The sequence below is a fragment of the Sceloporus occidentalis genome, unplaced genomic scaffold (assembly GCF_023333645.1).
Source record: "Sceloporus occidentalis isolate IW3139 unplaced genomic scaffold, rSceOcc1.0.p SCAF_5, whole genome shotgun sequence".
Taxonomy (NCBI): Eukaryota; Metazoa; Chordata; class Lepidosauria; order Squamata; family Phrynosomatidae; genus Sceloporus; species Sceloporus occidentalis.
Window position 1 is genome coordinate 508,812 of NW_028316985.1, and position 24,105 is coordinate 532,916.

Here is a 24,105-nt window from a genome sequence, read left to right on the forward strand (position 1 = left end):
CCATCTTGAGATGCTTCTCGTTCCTTCCCAAAGATGTGCAAAGGAATCAAGGTAGACAGAGACAAGGTTCTGGTGGCACAAAGTGTCAGGCGTTTATTGGTGATGGCAGAGATTACATTCCATGGTTATTTGAGCCACACCGCAGCATTAGAACCACCCAGGGAACGGGTGGGCAGAGGGGCAGGAAGGAGACCCCTTGAAAGCAGCTGTGGGACCCCAGACCCACAGCGGCCTCACCTGCCCAGGATGTTCACACAGAGGCGGTGGCAGCAAGAAAAATGAACCAAATCAAAGCGAGTGTTCCCCCTCCCCAACTCAGGCACAGCAAGCAAACACATTCCCCAAAAATGGTGTATTTAGAAACTCACCCTGGAGAAAATGGGATTCCTGATTCCTGACTCGTGCCCCCACCCAGCCCAAAATATGGGCTCCCCAGCAAGGCTAAAGAGCTTTCCAAAACTTCTAGCAGCCAAGAATAGGGGCCATTTGGTGGTGGTGGGGAGCCCCTTCCCACATACAAAAATACTGGCCTTGTCAATTTGTCATTCCACATCACCCAAAATGGTGCAGAGACCCTCCCACCCCACCCCACCATTTGGGAAAGACCCTCCTGGCACCTGCTGGGGGCGGGGGCAATTTTCCCAAATATTCTGCCCCAAGGACCGTTTTCAGCCTGGGAGGCCTATGTTAAAACAGCTTGCAATTCGTGTTTTAAATTCCTCTCCTTGGCCTGAAGTAGCTGGGATGGGAAGCAAAATAGGAGTAAAATTGCCCCCTCCCCAGCCTGTCTGAGGGCATGGGGGGCATTTGGGGAAAATAAATTGTGAGGCTGTGCTGGGGGGGGGGGCTTCATCATAACTGGCCTTGGGATGCTTCATGAGCTCCATCCCAACCTTTTGGGGTCTCTGGTCCCTCCTATACCACTTCTCATACGCTTTCCTCTGCAGCTCAGCAGAAACCAGACCTTTGCCTGGGAGGGAGGAGGTGGGAACAGGTATGGCTGTGACTGTTGTGGCAGCACCCCAGAAACAAGGCATCGGTCCTGAGACAGGCATGGGGACACACCAGTAGGTCATTGGGGTCAGGCATCCTTCTCCTCCCTGAGTCTTTTGTCTGCAGCCAGCTGGATGGTGCCTTTCTCCTCCTTGCTGGCTGCACCACCCCGGCATTGTACCATGGCTGGTCAACAACAAGCACTCGGGTCACCTTGGACATGGAGGAAAATCTGTTCAACAATCTCGGAAGGAGAAAAATGCAACGTCTGGAAAGTGTGGGATAAGCAGAGAGGCCTATCTCCTTGGCCTGGGAAAGGAAAAGTAACAGCTAAGGGAAAGGCACCGTTACAGAGAAGTCTGATGGGGTGTCAAATGGATCGGCCGGCTTGAATCGTTCCCCTCCATGCCCCCAAGTGCAGGGATCAGGAAAGCTCTACGTTTGCACTGCAGCAGCTAGAACATGGGAGTAGCAGTCCAAACTGAAAACTTTCCTGTGCTCTGGCAGAGATTTCCTGGTCCCACACCCACCATTTAGAGACCCCCACTCCCCTTTCTCCTTCCTGTCACAACCCAAATTGGAACCGTTTCACTGATGTACAGCCTTCAAGTTTGGAACCCCCACCACACATCTCCAGGAGGGCAGGAGGGTCTCTCAGAGCCAGCTGTTCAACCTCAATATGAGCCAGTCCTCTGAAAGCAAATTGTTTGATCCCGAAGGTCAAGCGCTGGCCAGCCAACCCTCCTGCCTTTGACTGAGAGACTGAGCAAGATAAGAGTTTGGTCCAGCAGGAAAGTCTCTTCAGGTCCATGTCACACAAAAGTCCAGCTTGCTTCTCAGGCCAGCTTCCAGCAGCAGAGGCAGAGCAAGGCAGGGTCACTGGCAGAGGGCTTTTTGGTGGAAATAGGCCTCAAAGCGGCACTGGGCATACTCCTAGGGCAGAACAGGGAAAGCCAAGTAAGATAGCCTATTCAAAGACAAGCCATGTTTGATCAGTTGATCGTAATGAATAAATAAAATAAGACAAGACAAGACCCTCCCCAGTTACTGACATTATTAATTCAACCTGGTTTCACATCAATATTTAGGATCAAGGGGGGTGCCAACAAATCCTGTAGCCCAGATAGCCTTTTTGCAGCTCCAACTGTGTCAAGCCCACAGCTTCTTTTCTTTTCTTTTCGATCTATTTTGCATTTCATTTCACTGCAAACATTGTTGGCTCTTCCTCAGTATGACTATCACCCAATGCAAAGCTCTGATTTACCATATTAGCCATAGGTCAGTACTAAAATTGATCATATAGCAAGCATGTGGCCTCTCAAATTTTGTATTTTTTCTTAAAATGTAAGGAGAAAAAAAGAGAAACATCATTACAGGCTCCAAACAGAACTAAAATGCAATAAATGCTTTATTTAAGGCCTGTTACAGACAGCCAAAATAAAGCTTCTTCGAGTCACAGTGGAGGTATGGTGTTTCAATGATGCATGTATTCTAAGAGTCCAGAAGTCGCACCAAAGCCACGCTCCGACTGGAGAGTGGCTTTGGTGCGACTTCTGGACTCTTAGGATGCATGCATCATTGAAATACCATACCTCCACTGTGACTCGAAGAAGCTTTATTTTGGCTGTCTGTAACAGGCCTATGTTTAATAAATTGAGAGCCAGTGTGGTGCACTGGTTTAAGCACTGGACTAGGACACTGGGAGACCAGGGTTCAAATCCCCACTCAGCCACTAACTGGACTTGGACAAGTCACAATCTCACAGCCCTACAGGAAGGCAAAGTACAGTGAGTCCACGGGATCCTTATAGGCGGCTTTCCGCATTCGCTGAAGCTGGCCAGGAAATGGGTGTGCGCCCTGTGTGTGTGCATTGCCGTGTGGCAAGCAAGGGCGAGCAAGGGTCTGGAACGGATCCCCCGTGTAAAGCAAAAGCCCACTTTCTGAACAAATCCTGCCAGGAAAACCCCAAGATAGGTTTGCCTTAGGGTTGGCTTAAGTTGGAAACAACCTGACTGCACACAACAACAAAGCACTAGTTGCTTTCCTAATATCTGGTGATATTTGTTGACCCTGCCTGGCTTCTAGCTTGCTCACTTGGAAAAGGGTGGTATAACTCTAAATCGGTCCAGACACCACTGAGACTTTACAGCACAGTCCAGATGTTGCTGGACTACACCTTCTAACAGCTCTCCAGCCAGCATAGACAATGGCAGGAAATGTGGGGAGTTGCAGAGGGTTGCGTTTTCCCTATCCAGGGGTGGGGGGCAGAATCCAAGTTTAGGAAAGGGACTCAAATGCAAATGGATCTGTTAATTCAATTCCTGCTAGCCACAAGAAAGGGAGACAAGGCTCTTAGCAGTAGATGGGAGCCCCCATTCCCCTCGGCCACGGGGACCCCATATGGTGCCCATAGATTCTTATGCTCCTGTTGGCCTTACCTGGCCAGGTGCAAAGATGCTCAGAAGGCCAGTCTGGGCAGCCTCTGGTCAAGTCTGGCCCCTAGTGGTCAGTGAAATCCAGATCAAAATGGGACAGGGCCTGGGGAAGAATCCAGACCTTGGCCTGGTAGCTGTGACTGGGGCCATGTTCTGAGCTGGAACTGGCTCAAGACTTCATTTGGTACTAAAATCTGGCATATGCCAATGCTATAAATACGAAGGTTTTTTGGGGGGTGATAAATGGATGCAGCAGGGGGCCTCCAGCAGAGGAAATCATCCCAGCCTTTTAGAAGATGCATTCCAGCTTCTCCCTATAAGCAAGTGGTAGAATAGGGTCACTAAATAACCCATTCTACCCAAACTATCCCGTGGAAAGCATTCCACATCCCTTTGACTGGCTAAATGGTATCCTGTGGGCTGGAATGCATCTCTTTCAGGAGAAGCCAATGCAAGATGAATCCCCAAGAGTGTTACATCGGGAAGAACCAAAGAAAGGAAGCCACACTGTGCGGTGTGGCCCAGCTCTCTCAGCCCAACAGACCTGAGAACAGTGCAAACAAGTTGCCAACAGGAAACTATACCTTCCTGGTCTGTTCCCAGGTCCTTCAAATGCCAGACTAAAGGTAAACCAGCTAGAAGGATTCCCTGGAGGCAAACCATCCCTTCCTGGGCCTCTGATCCGCTGTTCATCTTTGGCCGTAATGCTGAGAAGGATTCCATAACCCATCTGCCTGGGGGCATGGGCCACACTCAGTAAAATCATGTGCACATCCGGAGTATTAGGCAGCAACTCGTTGGCAAGGCCACTTTGAATCTGGGATGCCCAACTCCCAGGACCCCAGCAGCTGCTTTTAGCTTTTTTGGCTGGCTCTTCTGATCCTGTTCTGCCAGCATCCATAACTTCTCTAACTCTCCCTCCCTCCCGATTAGGTTGTTGTTGCTAATTGCTGCCAAGGCAACGCTGACTTATGGCAACCATAGGAATGAGAGACCTCCCAAGTCCCCCTGCTGTCAACAGCCCTTTTGGAGTGGTGGGGAGGTCCAAAGATGCCAATTTCACCCCACCCACAACAGCCAGGCAAGTGCCCTTGCCACTGCATCTCCTGCTGCCAGAGATGAGGGATGGGTAGTATCTTCCTTCACGCTACTTACCAGGTACCCAAACTCAATGGTGGAGATCTTGGCCTGCAAGATGGACCAGAGGCCCCAGAAGAAGTGAGAAGCCATTGTGAACCTGGAGGAGGTGGAGAAGAAGGAGAGAAGTCAGGAAGGTGGGAAGGGGAGACAGACTCCCAAGATTTTCACCTTGCTACATCCTTCTCCACTTGGTGGGAGGGCGGGCACAACATGCCCCCTCTCGTTCAAATCAGAACAAGGTACAGCAGGGCCAGAGTGACCCCTTCCCCCTCCCATCTTTTGTGGAAGAGCTTCTGAAGATCCCAGGTTCAATCCTTGGCATCTGCAGGCTGGGATGGAAAGACTAATCCAAACTGGTCCCCAGAAGAGCTGTCGCTGCTGGCCCATGTCAGAAACACAGAGTAAGCTAGACCAACAGCCCAGGGCTCCAGGCAGCAGCTTCTTCTCCCCGTGTCCTGAAGGACTCCTGTCCCTCCCACCTTCCCCACAAACACTGACCGGCTGATCTCCAGGATCATCTCTGCCTCCAGGTGCTCCTGTTCTTCGGGTGAGGGGGGAGCGTTCTTTCCCATTGCCTCCTCCAGGTAGCACCGGATGAAATGCAACTGTGAAAAGATCAGGCACAGAATCAGCCAGGAGGGCAAAAGACCACAATGCATGCCACCCCTTTGTACCAGCCTTGTTGTCTAGACAGACCCTTTTGGCTTCTTTTTGCCTTTTTGAGATCCACAGCTGCATGTTTTGAGCTGCACCTGGTTGCAACTCCAGGACTCCCCAAAACCTCATCTGGAACCAAACACTGACAAGCATTCCTGGCATAGGATGAGCTCTATTGCTGGTAATTCGGCACAGCAGGTGGTCAACAGGAGAGGAAAGCCTCTCACCCCTTTGGCTGATAGATTCTGGCATCCTCTCACAGCAAATGGTTGAATTGCACAGCCAGGGGGTTTACAGGGCCTTTATTTCTGAGCCTTAAAGAAAAGCCATGTCATGCATTTGATGCTCAAAAATAGAGACATGGGAAACTACAGATCAGAAAAAAATGTATCCTCAAATGCAGTTATGGCCTTAATATGGATCAGGTGTTGCTTGTACAGCTAAATGGAGTAAAGGAAAGAGAATGTGAGTTGGTGGGTATACATGCACACACACTTTTCCTTCAGAGCAATGGAGAAAGGAGCCTTTGTTCCTACCTCTGTTATTGACAATACAGTACAATTACAAGTTGTATTTATAATCAAGTTATGTCCCCGCTTTTTTTGCTGCTTGTGCTTAAGTGAGGGCGCGAATGCCAAGGCTGCGCAAATGGAGGGGTGACTATAATTGTTTTGTTCCAAAGAATACCTAATGACCCATAGGGGGCATTTCTGCCCTGTTTGGGGGCCACTTTAGGTCCAGGAGAGGCCTTTCTTCCCATACCTCCTAGAGAGAGTTTCACTCGCCTGTTGGGGAGCCCAGGAAGCCACAAAAACAGCTGGAGGAGTTTTTTCACTTTGCACCTCTCTGCCCTAGATCAAAGAGACACTGTTCTCTGCCATTCTGTCCATGCAAATAAAATGAGCAGCGAGGGGCTAACCTGTTGGTGATGGTTGGGGTAGTTTTCTGGGCTGGCTTTGTAGAAAGGCCACTCGTTGTGGGCATAGTTGTACACCCATTCACAGAAGTGATTCGCGATGTCAAAGCCCCTGATTGGGGTGGGCAGAGAGGAAGAGAAAGATTAGTTTCAACAGACACAAACAAAATGGAGGCAACTCTGCAACGGGCACATTGGCCAGGATGCCCTCTTTGACTCAGCACTTTTGGGGCAGGGTGGGGGGAACGCAACAACTAAATTCCAGCAAGTAGCAATCTGGGGTGGATGGGCACACTTTGGGACCCAGAGGACAGCACCAACTTGTTTTCAGCTCCTACACAACATGCCACTTCAGCGAAGCATTTTGGGGAGCACAAATGAAGTCCTGATCATATCTTTTGGCCTGTTTGCTTTGACCTGTGTGGTGTGCTGTCCTCACTCTCATGTTGGCAGAAATTCAAGCTATTGACTGATTGATTATGGGGTGGTTTTCTTGCCACTTCAAGATGGGAGACAGCCCCCTTCCAACAAGATATTAAAGTCTTTTAAGGCCATTTTGAGTTTTTTTTCCCCTGCCAAAAATTGTTCTCCTAGCTGGAAAAAAAGTCCTCCAAAGGAAATTAGGGTGGGGGGAATCATAGAAGCCCCCAGGGCCACATTTGGGCTGCGGGCTGCATGATCCTTACACCTGAAGCAGGGGAAAACTCTTTTGAAGGTTGCACAAAGAGAGAAAGATAGGATATAAATAAAATGAAGCAAAATGTAAAATGTCTGGAACTCTCTGGACTAGGCCTCCTTAGAATAGACCCATTGAATCAATTGTTGAATGGTCAGTCAACAGATAGGAAAATCCCTGACTGCTCTACTGTAGTGGAGACTAGCAATGGGAGTGAGGCCAGTTTGGGAAAAGGACATCAACTGGAGGAAGGATGATTGAGAGATTCTCTTTGGCCCATTGCTCTCATGAAACCCAGAGCCTAGCCCAGGATAGGGGCCTGCCATGTCGAGCCTGGACTGGCAAGACCGAGGTCCTCTTGCTGCCAAGACCAAAGCTTCCATGTAACAACCCCTTCCTCTCAGTCCAGTACCCCCCATCGGCTCTCCCCAGCAGTGCCTCCACACTCACCTGTAGTTGTAGCTGCTATACTCAAAGTCAATCAGCATCAGGCGATCAGAGGAGGCAGCCTCGCGTCCAGCCAGGAGCAGAATGTTCCCTGCCAGAGAAAGGCAGGCAGGCAGGCAGTAGGTTAGTGGAGGAAGCCTGCAGGCATGCCCATCCCTTGCTCTAGGAAGGAAGGAAGGAGGGATGGAGGGAGGGAGGGAAGGGGAAAACACCACCCCACCTTTCTTTATACTGTTTCTCACCTTCTTGCACGTCGTTGTGGCAGAAAACCACAGGGGATGGGGTGGCCTCCAGCAGAGCCCTACAGGAATGGCAGGAGAGAAAGAGGTTTGGGGTGGGGGGAGGAATAAAAGTTTGAACAGAGCATCCTACTGCCCCACCACTTCCAGACTCATGATATATTTGGAAGAGAGGAAGAAACCACCAGAGAAAAAACAGCAAAATCCATCCAAGCTATGCTGGACTTGAGTGCCACAGGATGCAAATGGTGCTTTCTTCCTGTTTTTAGGAGTCACCAAAAAAACCCAACTGCACCCCAATAACCTTCTGGAAAGGGCAGAGATTATTACTTTATAAGCCACTTTGAGGGATCACCTTATCCCCCTAAAGCTGGACACCAAAGAAAGCTGTGAGGAAGAGAATCAACTCATTGGAAATGAGATGCTGGAGGAGAGTTCCTTGGATACCATGGACTGCCCAAAAGACAAATGAATGGGTCTGAGAATAAATCAAACCTGAACTCTCCCTAGAATCCAAGATGACTAAACTGAGGCCAATGCGTTCAGTCATGAGATGACGTGACTCTTTGGAAAAGATGGTAGTGTTTGGCTAAGTGGCAGGCAGGCAGGCAGGCGGAAAAGGGGAAGGCCACATTGAAGGCAGATCGACCCTATCAGGGAAGCCATAGTTGCCCTGAACTTACAAGGCCTAAGCAGCACTGTTAACAGCAACAAGGGTTCTTGGAAGTGTCTCATTTACAAGGCTGCCACAAATCAAAGCTGGTGTGATGGCACAGAACAATACCACAACTGTGAAGTCGAAGGCTTTCATGGCCAGCATCCATAGATTTTTGTGGGTTTTTTGAACTATGTGGCCATGTTCTAGAAGAGTTTATTCCTGAAGTTCCACAAGCAGCATCTGTGGCTGGCATCTTGAGAGAATGCTTGCCTGGAAAGGAGTACCACAACTCTTTAGCAAGTGCTGCAGCACAACTGAGCCTCCTTAAATGGGTGGAGGAGTGGAAACCGGAGAGAGGGCCTTCATTTTGTCGTCCTGATTCTGTCAAAACCCCCACAGTACGCACCTCCAGGGCAGGGCACCTGGGGTGGGATTGGGGGCCAGTTTGCTGCACCCAGGATCCAATGGGCTGTACAGATCCCCAAAAATGCAAACAAAACAAAGCAAAAAACACAACAGAAACACTCAGAATTCTGCTTCTGTTTTTGAAAAAAACCCACCTTTTTATTTTGGTTAAAAGGGGGGGGGGGGAAATTAACCAGTGCAGAGGAGCCCTGTAATGTATTTGAAAGCCAAACTGTTGCTCTTGAAAGCTTCCAGGAGAAAATGGTATTCTCAAAGGTTAAACAGGGCAGAGTTGGGGAGTGTTGGGGAAAGGAGAAATGACTTTCCTGAAGCCTCAAAAGAAAGGTAGTTTAGACTTATTATAGCAAGAAAATGGACAGTCCAACACATCTGCAGCGTTGGAGGGCTACGAAAGTGCCCTGGGGTGCAACCGGGCCACTCCTGATCTAGGAGATTCCCTTGGCCTGCATCCCCGCAGCCGTTTTCTGACCCCCGCCTGGACGCCTGGGGACAGCCAAGGCTGAAAGACACAGAAGAGCCACACAGAGACCGAGCAGAGGGTCCTGCTGCCTGCCCCACCACTGCCCTACTATGCCTTGCTCACCTGAGGCTGCGCATTTCAGCTTCCAGGTTGTATGCCTTGAGCCTGTTGAGCTTCCTCAGCTGGGCTTCCTGGGGGAATGTGAGCTCAGAGATTTGCTTCAAGTACCTGCAAGGGATGGAGAGCCCAACTCAATGTTTAGGAAGGATTTGTTAGGATTTGGATCCTAAGGAAAATGCAGTCGTGGGAAAAAGGTCCTCCAGTGCAACTCTATGGTCAACTTCCAGCAGAATTTCTCAGGAGGACCTAGAGATTCCTAGGGAGAGAGAATATTAACCAATGCACAAATAATCAAACCCACAAAAGTCAAAGCCGCAAATGTGGAGGGAGAGGCGTATACAATGAATAGGAAAGGAAGATCACCTGCTCACTCACTCTTTCTTGCTGGCTGTCATGGCCCAGCTGAATGAGGGCTGGCTGCTTTTGTCAGCCACTGTTTGTAGAGTGGTAGGGAGAAGCAGCAGGTCCCAGCCCAAAACACATAGCCCTGACCCTTCTTCTATGCCGGATGTCCTCTGCCCAGTAACCTGACCAAGTTCTGCCCTATATGGCTGCTTCCTAGGGACTTCTATCGTGGGTGGAATCATCTATTCTCTCCAGATACACAGGGCTGAGGTGTGCCAAGCCTACAGCACTGAGAGGCGTGCATATCAAGGAGCCATAGTGGATCCTGGAGTGTTGGCACAAGTCTGGCTCTTAAGCAGTGGCTTCACTAGGCTTAGCGTCACCCGCTGCTGTAACCCATGGAGTCACTCCCCCATCCATTGACCACTTCCCATTATCACACTCATACAGAATCCTTAACAATGTTTTTTGCACTAATGTTACTCATTAATTGCAAATTCCTGTACATTACTGACTGTAATGGTAATAGTTGTGACATAAACAACGAGCAAAATCAAAATTATACCTTTAAATTACAACATCACATGCACAGCCTAAATGCATTTACAGACACTTAGTTGCATGTGGTTGAAGTGAAAATTGGGTAAAATGTGATGTTTTCAAAGAAAAAGTTTATTATTAATCTAAAAATTTAAAATCTGGGGCCTCTCTTTTCTCCTCCTACTGAGCCTCACTCCATCTCTTCAGCGTTTTAATGGGACACAGGCGAATGCCACAGCCTGTTTCTGCCCAAAGATAGATTTTTGAGAAGCCATGGTGTCACCTCCACCTTAGGATGTCATTTGGGGCAAGCTCTTAAGAGATGGGCAGCATCACCCGTGTCGCCAGCTGCCTCTTGCCAGCAGCCCCCCAGGGAGTCCCCCATTCCCCTCGGGGCCTCTTCCCACAGCAATCCAGCCCAGAGCTTCTGGAGATAGAGCCGGCCCTTACCTCTCCATTGTGCCAAACATCCACTTGGGCTCCTTGTTGAAGGGCATCACCATGCCATGGAAGCGGGCCATCTTCACGGCAATCTCCTGCGATATGCTAGGGTCCGGCAAATCCTCGGTCAGCAGGCGCCGACTCTGGGGGAGGAAGCAGAGTTATTGGTGGAGTGTGTTTGTGTGTGAGTGTGATAACACAGGACACAAGAATGTATGGCTTGGGCCCAGACTATCTGAAAGGCTGCCTCTCCCCCTAGATGAGCGTGCCTGCATTTGCAGGTCTCCAGGGTAAGGCTTTCTCTTCATCCCGCTCCCCTCACAGATATGTGTGATGAGGACATGCGCAACAGGACTTTCTCTATTGTTATTATTACATTTACTTATTTCTAGGTTATGGAATGCCCCCCCCCCCCCCGCTCTCCTTCCTCCAGCAGGAAAAGACTGTTTTATTTAGGTGGGCTTTTAGCCAGTCACTAGTTCTGCAAAAGGGAATTTCAGTCTGTATGGGCATGTGCCATATTTTTCATTCTCAACACTATGCTTTGAAATGTTTTTCATTTCATTTCAGTTTATTCGCCCGCTAAGGCATAAAGACCATTACAAAATATTACAAACAGCAACCATACATTTCACTGGACAACAACTTATTAATGTATAAACAGAGACAGGGAAAACCTTAATCGATCAGGCAGCAGGTGGTCAGTGGCAGAACAAATTGACGTACCGGTCCATCTACAAGACCTCACTCTCTTTACAATTCACCGCTATTGTTCTTATGGAATTACTATGGATCTTTTGGGCAGCCACAGCAAAAAAAGTATCAGCCTTAAGGGCAATGAGTTTAGAGCTGTCTGACAGCCGATTACAAATAATGTCGTTAAATGTGCTTATACAGTTTTAAATTAGTGCTGTTTCACCTAGATCACTTATATAATTTTTTCAGCTTGTAAAAATGATCTCCACTGTTAGCATTTAGCTGTTTGTTAGATAAATCCATGTTGTGGGACCAACTGGGAGAGAAAGGAGGCAATTAAATACAATAAATGTGGGCTTAGAGCCAGAGGTGCCCAGGGCAAGCAACTATTCAAAGCAGTGAATGAGAATTATGCAGCCCTCCAGAAGTTGTTGGACTACAACTCCTATCAAGCTGCTAGCCAGCCTAGCTAATAGTAAGGAATGCTAGCAGCTGCAGTCCTAAGCACATCTGGAGGGCCACAGGGTCCCCATCCCCACTTTAAAGGCCCCCTTTAAGAGTGGAAACTCCAACTGTATAAAAAACCCAAAGTGGCCAGAAGTCCACTTCTGGTTCTCAAAGACAGGTATTATTTGGTGTTGCACAACGAGGAAGCCCTGAAGCCTATTTAAAAGGCAAATCGTTGTACCTGGAGGTCTCCCAGAATAACTACTTACCCTTTTTTTGGCCAGGGAAAGGTTGCCCTGGAGATTCTGGAGGTGTTGGGTGCTCCAAGACCCCTTGGGGCCACACTTTGCCCACTCCCAGTTTAAAAGGGGCCTTGAGAAATGCCTGGAGGATACAGGCCACCAATGGCAACTAGTCGGGAGAGCTACCAGCCACCTCCAATATCACAGAAAGGGAAGGGAGATACAGGGAACCATCCAAGGCCTACCGGGATGTACTCCTCCAGGCGCCCCTGAGGGAAGATGCCATACAGCCGCGGCCCCAGCTGCCTCTCGGCCAGGATGGCAAACATGACGCTCTCAAGGACCAGCGAGTCGACCCCCTGAGAGAGAGAAAGGCACAGAGATGGTCCCCAAGGAGGAGAACATACCTGGAATACTGTGGCAATCCCTCCCACTCACTTGCTAGCATCCTCTGTAAACTGCTACTATCAGCGTAAACATACACTCTCCTCTGCTTTGGCCAAGTCCCATAGAAGGGACCTCAGGGACGATGTAGTCCAGCCCCTTGTGCCATGCAGAAATACACAGCTGTAGCACTCCCCAAAGATGCCCACCCAATCTCTGCTTAAGGCCCTCCAAAGAAGGGAGAGAGGCCAACACCCTCTAAGGCAGTGGCCCCCAGACGGTGCCCTTTAAGGGGTTTTGGACTTCAACACCCAGAAGCCTCAGCTGCGTTGGCCAATAGCCTGGGATTCTGGGAGCTGAAGTCCAAAATCATTTAAAGGACACAGTTTGGGGACAACTGTTATGAATAAAGCCTATAAATGAAATCTATAAAAAAAAATCTATGGGCCTGAACAGACAGGCCAAAATAAGGCTGCTTTGGGTCACTTTGGAGGTATGCTGTGTAAATGTTGCATGCGTCCTAAGAGGCCGGAAGTTGCGCCAAAGCCATGCTGCAGTCCTAAGGACATGAGTGCACCTTTGGCGCAGCTTCTGGCCTCTCAAGATCATAGAATCATAGCGTTGGAAGAGACCCCAAGAAGGGCCCTGATCCAGTCCAACCCCTTTATTCTGCCATGCAGGAACTCTCCATCAAAGCATCCCCTGAGACAGATGGCCACCCAGCCTCTGTTTGAAGACCTCCAAGGAAGGAGACTCCACTGCTGTCTGAGGAAGGAGTGTGTTCCAGTGTCTGTGTGTGCCATTTAAACAGCATACCTCCAAAGTGACCCAAAGCGGCTTTCTTTTGGCCTGTCTGTTGGGGCCCTTAGAAACCTATAAAGAAAGGTTTGGTGGAGTTTTGTTTAGTATGGTTCTAGGGGTACCTTCTGGCCAGGACCGGAGGCGAGGGCCCTGGCGCCGGGGGAGGCTCACCTGAAGGATGACCCCGTAGATCCGCAGCAGCACCTGGCGCGGCTCCGTCTCTGCGCCGGCCACGTGTTCAGGAAGGCTGCACTTGTAGAGGAGGTTGCTGAGTCCGCCGCTGAGGGGAGAGGAGGAGGGTCTCAAAGTGGGGTTCCTTGGGGGGCTTTGCCCGTTCCTTCCCTCGCAGTGCCTGGCATCCCTGGGCGGACGCCCATCCAAGGACCGGCCAAGGACCGGCTGCGCTTAGGGCCTGCGGTGGTCTCTGGTTTATGGCGATGGCCCCAAGGGTTTCCTTGGCAGGTTTTCCCAGAGGGAGGCTTGCCATCACAAAAAGGGCAGCAAAGAGAACCGCCTGAAAGTGTGGCTCTGCAGAGAGAGGGCTGTCGAATGTCAAGAAAGAGCGTGGAGTCCGGAGGAATAGCAAGGGCTGCAGTCAAGGCAACGATCCATAGGGCTGCTCTGTGGACAAGGCTTAAGTCACTTGTAAACAGAATGAGTGTTTTAATACGAACGTGTTGTTCTTTTGGAGGCATTGTTTTATTGTCGTTGTTGTTTTATTTGTTCACAATCGGAAACAAATAATAATAATACTAATAAAGACAACAAACTCATCTTTAGTTCATTGCTGCATCTGCTTTCTGTCTCAGGTGAGCCTTATCAGGCTATATATATATATATAGAGAGAGAGAGAGAGAGAGAGTATTATATTACACCAAACTGTGCCCTTTAAGGGCTTCTGGACTTCATCTCCCAGAAGCCTCAGCCATGTTGGCCAATAGCCTGGGATTCTGGGAGCTGGAGTCCAAAATCCCTTAAAGGGCGCCTTTGGGCTCCTGGGGTCCCACGGAGAAGCCCCTCCCTTCCTCCTTCCTCGCTTCCCAAAGGAAGGCTAAGCCACTTCCCCGGATCCAGTGCCGCGAGTTCCCGAAGCCACCATTGGAGCGCGCCGCTATTCGGCTCAATACGGCAGAGGGAGAGAGGGGCGTGGCTTCCGCGGTGACCTCACCCGGGCGGGCGTGGCCCACGCCCCGTTTGGGGGCGTGGCTCTTTGCTCACCTGACGGGGACGATGCCGAGCTCTTCTGGCCCGGCCAATTGGCGCCAGGCCCCGCCCAGGAACTCCCGGCACCAGAGGAAGGCCCAGAGCCGGGTGGGCGCCGGCACCGAGGGCGAGCCGCGCGGAGAGCTGGGCACCGCGAAGTCCCCCGAACCCGGACCGTCTCCTTGGGTCGCCTCCATCCTGAGCTCCGCTAGCCGCCGCTTCCTTCAGGGCACTGTCCAATCGCGGCACAGCTTCCCTCAGGGGGCTAGCCAATGGCAGCGTCGGATGTCGCCCTTCTAACCAATCACGACTCAGCTTTTCGCACCTGCGCGGAGCGTCCACTGAGCAGACGCCCTTTCCCGGTTCTGGGCGGGGCCTTCTTTTCCTGTCCCTCTCCGCGGCCAATCCCGACGGAGCAGTTGTCTTTCCTGCGCCCTGATTGGCTCTCCGAGATGCCAATTTTATTTTGAGAAGCGGGAGGGGCCGTCGCGCTGGGCCAATGGGATGCTTCCAGGATCCCGCCGAGCAGGAGGAGGCGGAGGCGGGGCCAAGGCAAGGCCAATCGCAGAGCGGGGGCGGAGTCAGGCGTGTGGCGCGGAGAAGATGCGTGTATTGCTGCTCGTGTGAATGCGCCAGCGGGGCGGGATTTGGACTGTTTTCAACCTGAAAAGCTGAGGTAGCCCCGGTTTCAGGACTGAGGAGGGTGGGTCTACACGGGCCAATCCGGATCCAGGCCTTTCTTCTGAACGTATTGCTTATTTCGGGTCATTAATGCATTTGCAAATTCCCCTTGAGCTCTGCCTAGTTACTGGGGATGATGGGCTGCACTTCCCGGGACTCCAAGCCCCAGCATCCCCCGGGAGGCCTAGTCCAAAGGGAAGAAGGCTGCCTGGTGGGGCTGGGAGAGGGCCCTGGGATGCGGCCCTGGAGGGCTTCGCCTTGTGCTTTGGGTTGTTTAGAACGAGGCTTTCAGGGTTCAACTGACCCTTCGGATACCCTGCTTCCGGCCTCTCCCCTGATCCCATGCGGTTCCAACCTGAGAGCGGATACAGAGCGGTTCGCTTTGTGCAGCTTCCTGGATCCTGGAGTGGGAAGAGACCCCCGAAGGGCCCTGACCCAGTCCAAGCCCTCCTTCTGCCCTGCAGGAACTCCCTGTCAAAGCAGCCCCTTGGGAGAGATGGCCCTCCAGCCTCTGTTCAAAGGCAGCCTCCAAGGGAGGAGGCCCCCCCAAACTCCAAGGGAACCTCTTCTGCTCCCAAACAGCTCTTGCTCCCGGGACCTTCTTCTGGACGTTGGGCTGGAACCTCTTTCCTGGAGTTTGCAGGAAAGAAGCTCAATAATGCAGTCCCTCCAATATCTATATTATATATATATATATATATATATATATATATATATACTTGTTATTGATAGGTTTTAGTTCCCAATAAAAGTTTCACTCAGCCTCTCAGAGACATTGATCAAACCCAAGGCATCTCCCAAACAATAACCAAACTGTCAATGGCTTCAGGATCCAAGTCCTAGTCTAACGGCCAAAAGAGACGATGTACAACACTTACACCGTTCGCTCTTTGCCATCCATTGCCTCCTTTTGCCTCGAGCTGTTTCTTCTCAGCAAAAATATATATTGCCCATCTTAAAAGAAAAGAAGAAGGAAACCTTGGTAAGTTTTCTTTGGCGCTTCCTTAGTATTCTCTGTTTTAACACATACAGACCTTAAATTAGTCAAATCCGCTTCCAGGTATAATACAAGTGTCCTCCTGCCTTTGGTCTTAATGCTTATCCTGCGCCGTTCAGCCTTTCTTCCCAGGACAGCTATGTCCCCCACTTTTGCTGGAGGCATTCAACCAGTTGCTCCAATCTCCAAAGACACTTGTTAGATTCCTCCTTTTCCAGGCTCTTAGTCAGTGTGTCCATTGCAAGGAGATCCAGCCACTTTGGTGCCCATTCTCCTGTTGAAGGGATGGATGTCCTCTTCCTTCCAGCTTTTGGCTTAGGTTACTCTTGATCACAGAAGAAACAACCTTTTACCAAACTTCCCCATCAGATGTTTTAAGAAGGCTCTCCTGTCCCTTCTTAGCCTTCTCTTCTTCTGCCTGAAACTAACAGTCGACCATGATGACCCCCAGGAGCTCTGCAGCTGCCCATTCATTCCCTGAAACAGTGAATTCAGACTCTTAGAAAGCATCTCATCCCCCCCAAATTGGGAAGACTCTGACCCTGGGATGGATTGCCTTGGATGGTGGGGGAGCCTCCATCTTCGGAGGCCTTTAAATACAGATTGGATGGCGCAGCGTCATCCAAAATCCACAAAACAGTGATACCTTTATTTGGCCAACCAAAATGCACATTATACATGTTGCGTGCTTTTGCTGGGTATGTTTGACGGATTGGAAGGTAGTGATCTAGCTATGTATTCCTGCATGTAAGGGACTGGGTGACCCTCGGGGTCCCTTCAAGGGGCATTCTACCCTGGGCATGGAAGATTGTGCTGCCATTCATTTCTCACAGAAAGAAACGCTTTCCCATTTGCTTTTCCAGATGCCAGAGAATGTGGAGATCAAGGCCCGGGTGCGAGACTTGGCGCAGCTGGTGAGCAACGCCGAGCGCCTGAGCGGGTCCCCCGGGCGCCTCATTCTGCAGACGGACACGTTCTTCCCCGTCCCACGCGGACGGCTGAAGCTCCGGGACCTCAGGGTGAGGCACAAGCAAGGCATGATGGCGGTTGCAGTTTTATGTATTCGTTGTCCAAAACACACTGCAGAAATAACCTAGTTTGAGACTGCTTTAACTGTCCTGGCTCAATGCTAGGGGATTCTGGGAACTGTAGTTAATAATAATAATAATAAATAATAAAATTTTTATTTGTATCCCGCCCTTCCAGACGATCAGGGCAGCTAACAAAGTGCACCAGTGTGCATACAACATACAAAGTTAAAAACATACAAATACAGATAAACAATCCTTAAAAACAATAAAAAAGCCCCTTAGCCCAACCTCACGGCCACGAGAGAGGAGGGAGGCCCACAGGGTATTTAGTCGGGGAATGCCTGATTGAATAGGAAGGTTTTAAGACCCTTCCTAAATTGGGCCAGGGTGGTAGATGAGCGGAGCTCCATGGGCAGCATGTTCCAAAGGGCTGGGGCAGCCGTGGAAAAGGATCTTCTTGCTGTAACAGCTAACCTGGCCCCAGGCACCTTCAGGAGTTGCTGCCCAGATGTCCTGAGGGTGTGAGGCGGAATGTACGGAGAGAGGCGGTCCTTCAGAAATCCTGGGCCCAGGCCATTTAGGGCTTTATAGCTAATAACCAACGCCTTATATTGAGCTCGGAAGCGGATGGGCAGCCAATGGAGATCTTTAAGCACAGGTGTTATATGGCTGGTCCTGGATGCCCTAGTGACCAGCCGAGCTGCCATGTTCTGCACCATTTGCAGCTTCCGAGTTTGGTATAAGGGTTGCCCCATGTAGAGTACATTGCAGAAATCCAATCTCGAAGTTACCAGAGCATGTACAACAGTTTCAAGGTCCCTCTGGGCCAAGTATGGGCGCAGCTGGCGAATCAGCCGAAGCTGATAACAGGTACTTCTGACCGTCGCATTCACCTGAGCAGTCAGGTGAAGGGACGAGTCAAGGAGCACCCCCAGACTGCGTACAGAGTCCTTCACAGGGAGCGTGACCCCGTTCAGGACAGGTGGAACCACCGCCATTCCTGGACCAGGAGAACCTATCACTAGTACCTCCGTTTTCTCTGGATTTAGTTTGAGTCGGTTTTCCCTCATCCAGCCCATTACTGACTCTAGGCAGGCCACGAGAGGAGAGACACCATCCCCAGTCACTGCATCAGTCGGAGACATAGAGAAAATGATTTGGGTGTCATCAGCGTACTGATAACCCCGCGCCCCATGTCTCCGGATGATCTCTCCCAGCGGTTTCATGTAAATGTTAAATAGCATGGGAGACAGAATGGCTCCTTGAGGGACCCCGGTTTTAAGGGCCCGCTCGCTGGAGCACACGTCTCCCAGCTGCACCATCTGGGACCTCCCAGAGAGGTAGGAGCGGAACCACTGGAGCGCAGTGCCCCCGATTCCCACCTCTGCCAGGCGCCCCAGAAGGATACCATGGTCTATGGTATCGAAAGCCGCTGAGATGTCCAAGAGCACCAACAGGGACACGCTTCCCCTGTCGATGCTCAGACGGAGATCATCGACCAAGGCGACCATGGCCGTCTCAACCCCGTAACCCGCCCGGAAGCCAGTTTGAAATGGGTCCAGATAATCCGTTTCATCCAAGACCGCCTGAAGCTGGATCGCAACCGCCCTCTCGATCACCTTACCCAAAAATGGTAGCAGCGAAACAGGCCGATAATTATTATGTGCCAGGGGGTCGAGGGAGGGCTTTTTTAAGATAGGTTTTACAATGGCCAATTTCAATTGAGATGGAAATAGCCCATCCCTCAGAGATGTATTAACTATCCAGCATAACAATAATGTTACCGCCGGTCCCCCCTGGGCCGCTAACCACGAGGGACAGGGATCAAGAGAGCAGGTTGTCTTCCGAACACTTCCGAGGATCTTGTCCACATCCTCGGTACTCACCAACTCAAACTGATCCAGTGTAACATAGTCCACGGAGGCTCTGGACACTTCTACCCTAGGTTCTGCCATAATGTCAGTGTTCAGACCTTCGCTTATACGAGAGGTTTTATCCGCAAAAAAGTCGTTAAACAAGTCACAGCAGGCCTTAGAAGGTTCAAGGATCTGGTTCAGGGCAGGAGGGAGCTGAGTTAGCTCCCTGACCACCCTGAACAACTCTGCCGGACGCGACTCAGCGGACGCAATACGAGCACCATAGAACGAGTTCTTTGTTGCTCGTATTGCCTCTCCGTAGTCCTCTAACAGTTGGTCTAGGAGAGCCTTGTCGTCTAAGCAAAGGTGTTTCCGCCAACGGTACTCTAGCCGTCGCAGAACCCGCTTCCTTGCCCGGAGATCTTCCGTATACCAGGGCTTACGTTTGGAAGCGGGCCTGAGAGGGCGCTTGGGAGCGATCCTGTGTATAGCCCCAGACAGACCGGTATTCCAGATACCGGTGAGGGCATCAACAGAGTCGCCGTCATTTCCAACCGTGAGCCCCTCTAAGGCTTCTTGGAACCTCTCAGGTTCCATCAGCCTTCGAGGGTGGACCATCCGAATAGGTCCACCACCCCCGGGGGGGATCTGGGTAGAGGCCTTGAATTTCACCTCTACCAGGAAATGATCCGTCCATGACAGGGGGGAAATATTGGCTATTTCCACCCACGGATTTTCCGCATCCGAACAGAAGACCAAATCGAGAGTATTACCTGCGCAGTGCGTAGGACCCTGTATCAGCTGGGACAGGCCCATGGCCGTCATGGTCTCCATGAATTCCCGAGCCGCACCGGATGGAACATAGCTGGCCGTGAGGGAGATGTTGAAGTCCCCCAGGATGAGAAGCCTGGGCGTCTCCAACATCAGCTCAGCAACCAGCTGTGTCAGCTCGTTAAGGGAGTCCGCTAATGCGCGGGGTGGCCGATACACTAGCAGAATCCCCAGACTGTCCCTAGCTTTTAGGGTCAGGTAAATACACTCGATATAGGTGGTCTGTCGGATGTGGTTCCTGGTGAGGGACACGGTGTTCCTATGTACCAAGGCCACACACCCCCCGCCCACCTAACCTGCGCTGGTCCTTCACCGAGTACCCGGCAGGCAGGGCCTGAGCCCACACAGCATCCCCTTCAGGCCCCAGCCAGGTCTCGGTAATGCAAGCCAGGTCACATTTAGAGTCCTCCAGGAGATCCTGGAGGATGTGGGTCTTGTTATTAATAGACCTGGCATTGCACAGGAGCAGCGACAGGGTTTGTGGCACGGTTGGAATGACCCTCAGGTCCTTCAGGTTGGGAGGGGGACCGGAAGGCGAGATAGATATGATGCATCTATCCCGTCTTCCCCTGGAACGAAAGTCCCTTCTCCCACCGCCATACCTCCCCCTGCCCCACACAACCTCGATTGGGGCTCCGCCCACCAAGGTGTTATCCCCGGCCCAGGCATCCCCCACATCCCTATCCTTCCCCCACCCTCCTATGGCTGCTAATGGAGCAGAGGTTAGCCACTGTAGGCATCCCCTGCTCCCAAAGCTATTCTAAGCCTCCTTCACCCACTGAGACTGCGCAGCTGCGCAGGAGCGCAGCGATGGAGCTCCCCAAGTCCGTGGGCGGCACTCCCGGGGCGGTGCGCAGATGCGCACCTCCGACACCCCGGGAGGAGGCCGCCCGGCGAGAGGCACAGTCCCAGCAGCGGCGGCGGCGTCGGTGGTCCTTGGGCGAGGAGGCAGAGGGGGGCGTGTCCGGGAGGGCCGGTTTCCCGGCTTTTGTACCCGCTGCTCACACCAGCGGGCTCCTCCCAAACTTTCCCCCAGGTGTCTTAAAGGGCCCCACTCGCACCTGGCCGCCAAACGCCAAAGCCAGGCCGAGCCCAGAGTCTCAAGGGGGTCCCCCGCCGCGGAGTTCCCCAAGTCCGTGGGCGGCACTCCCGGGGCGGTGCGCAGATGCGCACCTCCGACACCCCGGGAGGAGGCCGCCCGGCGAGAGGCACAGTCCCAGCAGCGGCATCGTCGTCGGTGGTCCTTGGGCGAGGAGGCAGAGGGGGGCGTTCTGTGAGACATTTAGCCTTCTCTGTCAGTTCCCAGGATTCCCTAGCACTGAGCCAGGGAAGTTACACTGGATTGTTTCTGCAGTGGGTTTGGGACCTGTATCCCACCTGTCCCACCAACGGGCCTCGATGTGGCTTACCAAAGTAAAACAGACACAGATAGAAAATTCACAGCACAGAACAGTTAAACTATGCATAGAATAAAAACAACTTAAAGGTGTACCTGTTAAAAAAGAAAAAGAACAAGTGCAGAAAATCCATCACACTCTTAGAAAGCCCTCTCCTTGTCAGCCCTTGGTCTCCAAAGGCTTGCTGAAATAAGCAGTCAAAGCAAAAGGCTTCTCTTCAATGACGGGGTCAGTCCAGCCGGGTAATTCCCCAACCGAATGACAAAACACCGTTGCCTGCCCTTAAATGAGTTCCCTTCTAATGAAGACAATGGAAAAGTGGAGGGTGGTGTAGGAAGGGGTGGGGTCCATCTGCTATGGGGCCGTTTCTCAAGGCCAGGCAGGGGCAGCAGCTGGGATGGAGGGGTGGCCTTTCTTGGGGACAACCCAGGTATTTGATGTTCTCCTCTCAGATTTTCCAGTTCCTAATTCTTGCCCCAAATCCACCTTCTCAAGCATTTGCCCCTCCAGATGTTGCAGGACTGCAATGCCCAGCAGCCCCAGGGTCAGCATTTCCATAGGGGAAGAGTGCTGGGAGGACCACATTTTGCCCCTGGCTTACTTGAAAACAGACCCATTGCCTGCTGGAGGAAGTGGCAGCCGTGGTCGAGTTGTTAATGCCTGCTCCATTCTTCCACTACCTAACTCCCATCACATTTCTAACCCTTGTTTACTCACATGATGCACATTCTTGTAAAATAAACTAAAATAGCATGAGGATCCAACTCCTGGGTGTTGCTGTTTTCCCTAGGGATGATCTGCACCTCACAGCCTTCATTTGTGGGCAATGAAGTGCTAAGAAGCGCTTGCCTCTCCAACAAAACCCCAAAGGGAAGAAGGAGCCCCCTCTCAAGATGCTTGGCAAACAGCCTTTAGTTAGCCAGAGAGCCCAGCGCCTTTTGGCCTGCAAGTGATTTCTTAAGGCCTTGTTCAGAAAACCACTTAATATTGAAAAGACAATTGTTTCTGAGCCAGAAAGTGAACCAGTGTCTGTACTTTTAATTTTATGTGAAGGAGGCCTTAAGAACAACCAAGGCCAGAATGCCTTGCGGGGTTTTTGGGGATGGACTCCCAGCAAAGAAGCCCCCTTTGGTCACTCAGACTTTGCAAGGCTTGAGTCGGGCAACGAATGACCGGGGATCCTGGAGATCTCTCTCTGAGAGGGTCGCTCTAAATCCAAGTTGATTTTATGGCAAATGATAATAAGAAAAGTCTCCCTTTCCAGCATCTTGAGACAGGTTTCTTTTGTGAACAAAGCTATTAGCCCATGTGAAACTATATCCAGGACAGTGGATACCTTTGACCGTGTCTGCCTTATTTCAAGGCCTCTCTCCACTCGCCTCTCCTTGGGATCCATCTTGCTAAACTCCAGCACACTTGGCAAGGCAAAGGCCGCAATTAGAAGCCCAGCCCTGGTCATATCAGCTGAATTGGTCTCACCTGACAGCAGACGGTCACCTTCTGCTCCAGGAGACCAAAGGCCCAGTTCTGGTGGGGAGAGAAGGCCATCGGTCATCCTGGCCCCTGTCTGAGAGGGCATCTGCATTGTAGAAATGATCCAGTTTGGCACCACTTTAAGTGCTGCAGCTCCAGCCTATGCATTACTGGGATATGTAGTTTTACAAGATCTTCAGCCTTCTCTGCCAAAGAGTGCAGGTGCCTCACCAAACTACACATCCCAGGATTCTATAGGACAGAGCCGTGGCAGTTAAAGTGGTGCCAAACTGCATTATTTCTGCAATGCAGATGCAGCCCGAGTTTGTCTTTACTCAGGATTAGAAAACGGTTGGAGTCAAAGGTATGGCGACACCGGTCATGGATCAAGTCTAACTGAGCCCTATTTTAATTTACAGCCCGTGTTGCAGTCTCTTCTTTACTGGTCTTCCTAAGTGCCCTGCAAAGGAGGCCAGATTGATTTACATTTTACAAATTGTAAGACTTTTAAAGAAAAACAAAATGGGTGTCGAGCGACACAAGAAGGAAGAAATTGATTCTTAGCCCTGTCCGATGCCTTTGCCTGCGAGGTCCCTGCGACCATGTTGGGACTAATAATAATAATAATAGCAGTAGTAGTAATAATATCTTGCCTCTCCAATTGGATTGAGGCGGCTAATCATTACAGGAGGGCCCTGCAACCTATCTGAAGAATGAACTGCTGCTCATGAAAGCCTCTGGGAAAGCCAATTCACCTCTTTCCTTTTAAAAAGGGCATAGAGGGGGCGAAGGATCAAGACGGACTTCCTGCAATGCCCAGGGCTGGACTTGGCCCACCTCTGCATTTCTCTTTTTGTTCTGCACTGTCACGTTGAACTTCTTGAGGTTTTCTTGGCAGGGTTTGTTCAGAGGGAGTGACTTTTCCTTCCTCTGAGGCTGAGAGAGTGTGCCTTTCCCATGGTCAGCCAGTGAGGGCATTACCCTCCCTATAGGAATCATGCCCTCCCCAGGGGCAGTAAAGCAGCCTCTCCTGGGGAGCAAATGGTCTTTTTGTCTGTGTGCCTGGAAGCTGCAGAAGCAACCTCAGCAGTCTCTCCCAGGGATGCTTTAATTGTGTGTTCCTGCATAGCAGTGGTCAGACTATATGGCGCTTGTGGTCCTTTCCAACTCTGTGACTATATGGCGCCTGTGGTCCTTTCCAACTCTGTGACTATATGGCGCCTGTGGTCCTTTCCAACTCTGTGACTATATGGCGCCTGTGGTCCTTTCCAACTCTGTGACTATATGGCGCTTGTGGTCCTTTCCAACTCTGTGACTATATGGCGCCTGTGGTCCTTTCCAACTCTGTGACTATATGGCCCATGTAGTCCCAGCCATGGATTCTTTATCCATGGATTCAAGCATCCATGGTTTGAAAAATATTCAATATACAGTGGGCCCTTGTTATCCAATGGGGTTTGGTTCCAGGATCTCCTTTGAATAACAAAATCTGTGGATGCTCAAGTCCCATTAAATACAACGGCATAGTAAAATGGTGTCCTTTATATAAAATGGCAAAATCAAGGTTTGCTGT

At 51.0% G+C, this 24,105-nt stretch overlaps 2 protein-coding genes across 5 annotated transcripts in view; one reads left to right on the top strand and one right to left on the bottom strand.

Annotated features, from left to right (window-relative positions):
* LOC149311500 (choline/ethanolamine kinase-like) lies at nt 1–14,517 on the bottom strand. The gene is made up of 11 exons (XM_089527317.1): nt 14,282–14,517; nt 13,235–13,343; nt 12,124–12,237; nt 10,503–10,636; nt 9,171–9,275; nt 7,507–7,565; nt 7,268–7,355; nt 6,145–6,253; nt 5,067–5,173; nt 4,584–4,665; nt 1–1,926 (listed from the first exon to the last, which is right to left on the bottom strand). Exons 1-11 carry the CDS (start codon nt 14,461–14,463, stop codon nt 1,870–1,872), a joined length of 1,146 nt encoding a protein of 381 aa, XP_089383443.1. The 5' UTR covers nt 14,464–14,517; the 3' UTR covers nt 1–1,869.
* The window catches only part of LOC149311501 (uncharacterized), a 17,286-nt gene continuing 7,471 nt past the window's right edge, over nt 14,291–24,105 (top strand). The window contains exons 1-2 of one of the 4 annotated variants that reach the window (XM_089527318.1): nt 14,291–14,818; nt 16,808–16,963. In XM_089527318.1, the coding sequence (XP_089383444.1) occupies nt 14,771–14,818; nt 16,808–16,963 (204 nt within the window). In that variant the 5' untranslated portion in view covers nt 14,291–14,770. The other 3 variants (XM_089527320.1, XM_089527319.1, XM_089527321.1) reach the window with 3 other exon arrangements.

Coding starts and splice junctions, on each gene's coding strand:
- LOC149311500 (XM_089527317.1), bottom strand. CDS start 14,463: ATGGAGGCGACCCAAGGAGACGGTCCGGGTTCGGGGGACTTCGCGGTG. Junction 10,637..12,123: donor GCCTGGAGGAGTACATCCCG/GTAGGCCTTGGA, acceptor TTCCTCCCCCAG/AGTCGGCGCCTGCTGACCGA. Junction 9,276..10,502: donor ATGTTTGGCACAATGGAGAG/GTAAGGGCCGGC, acceptor CATCCCTTGCAG/GTACTTGAAGCAAATCTCTG.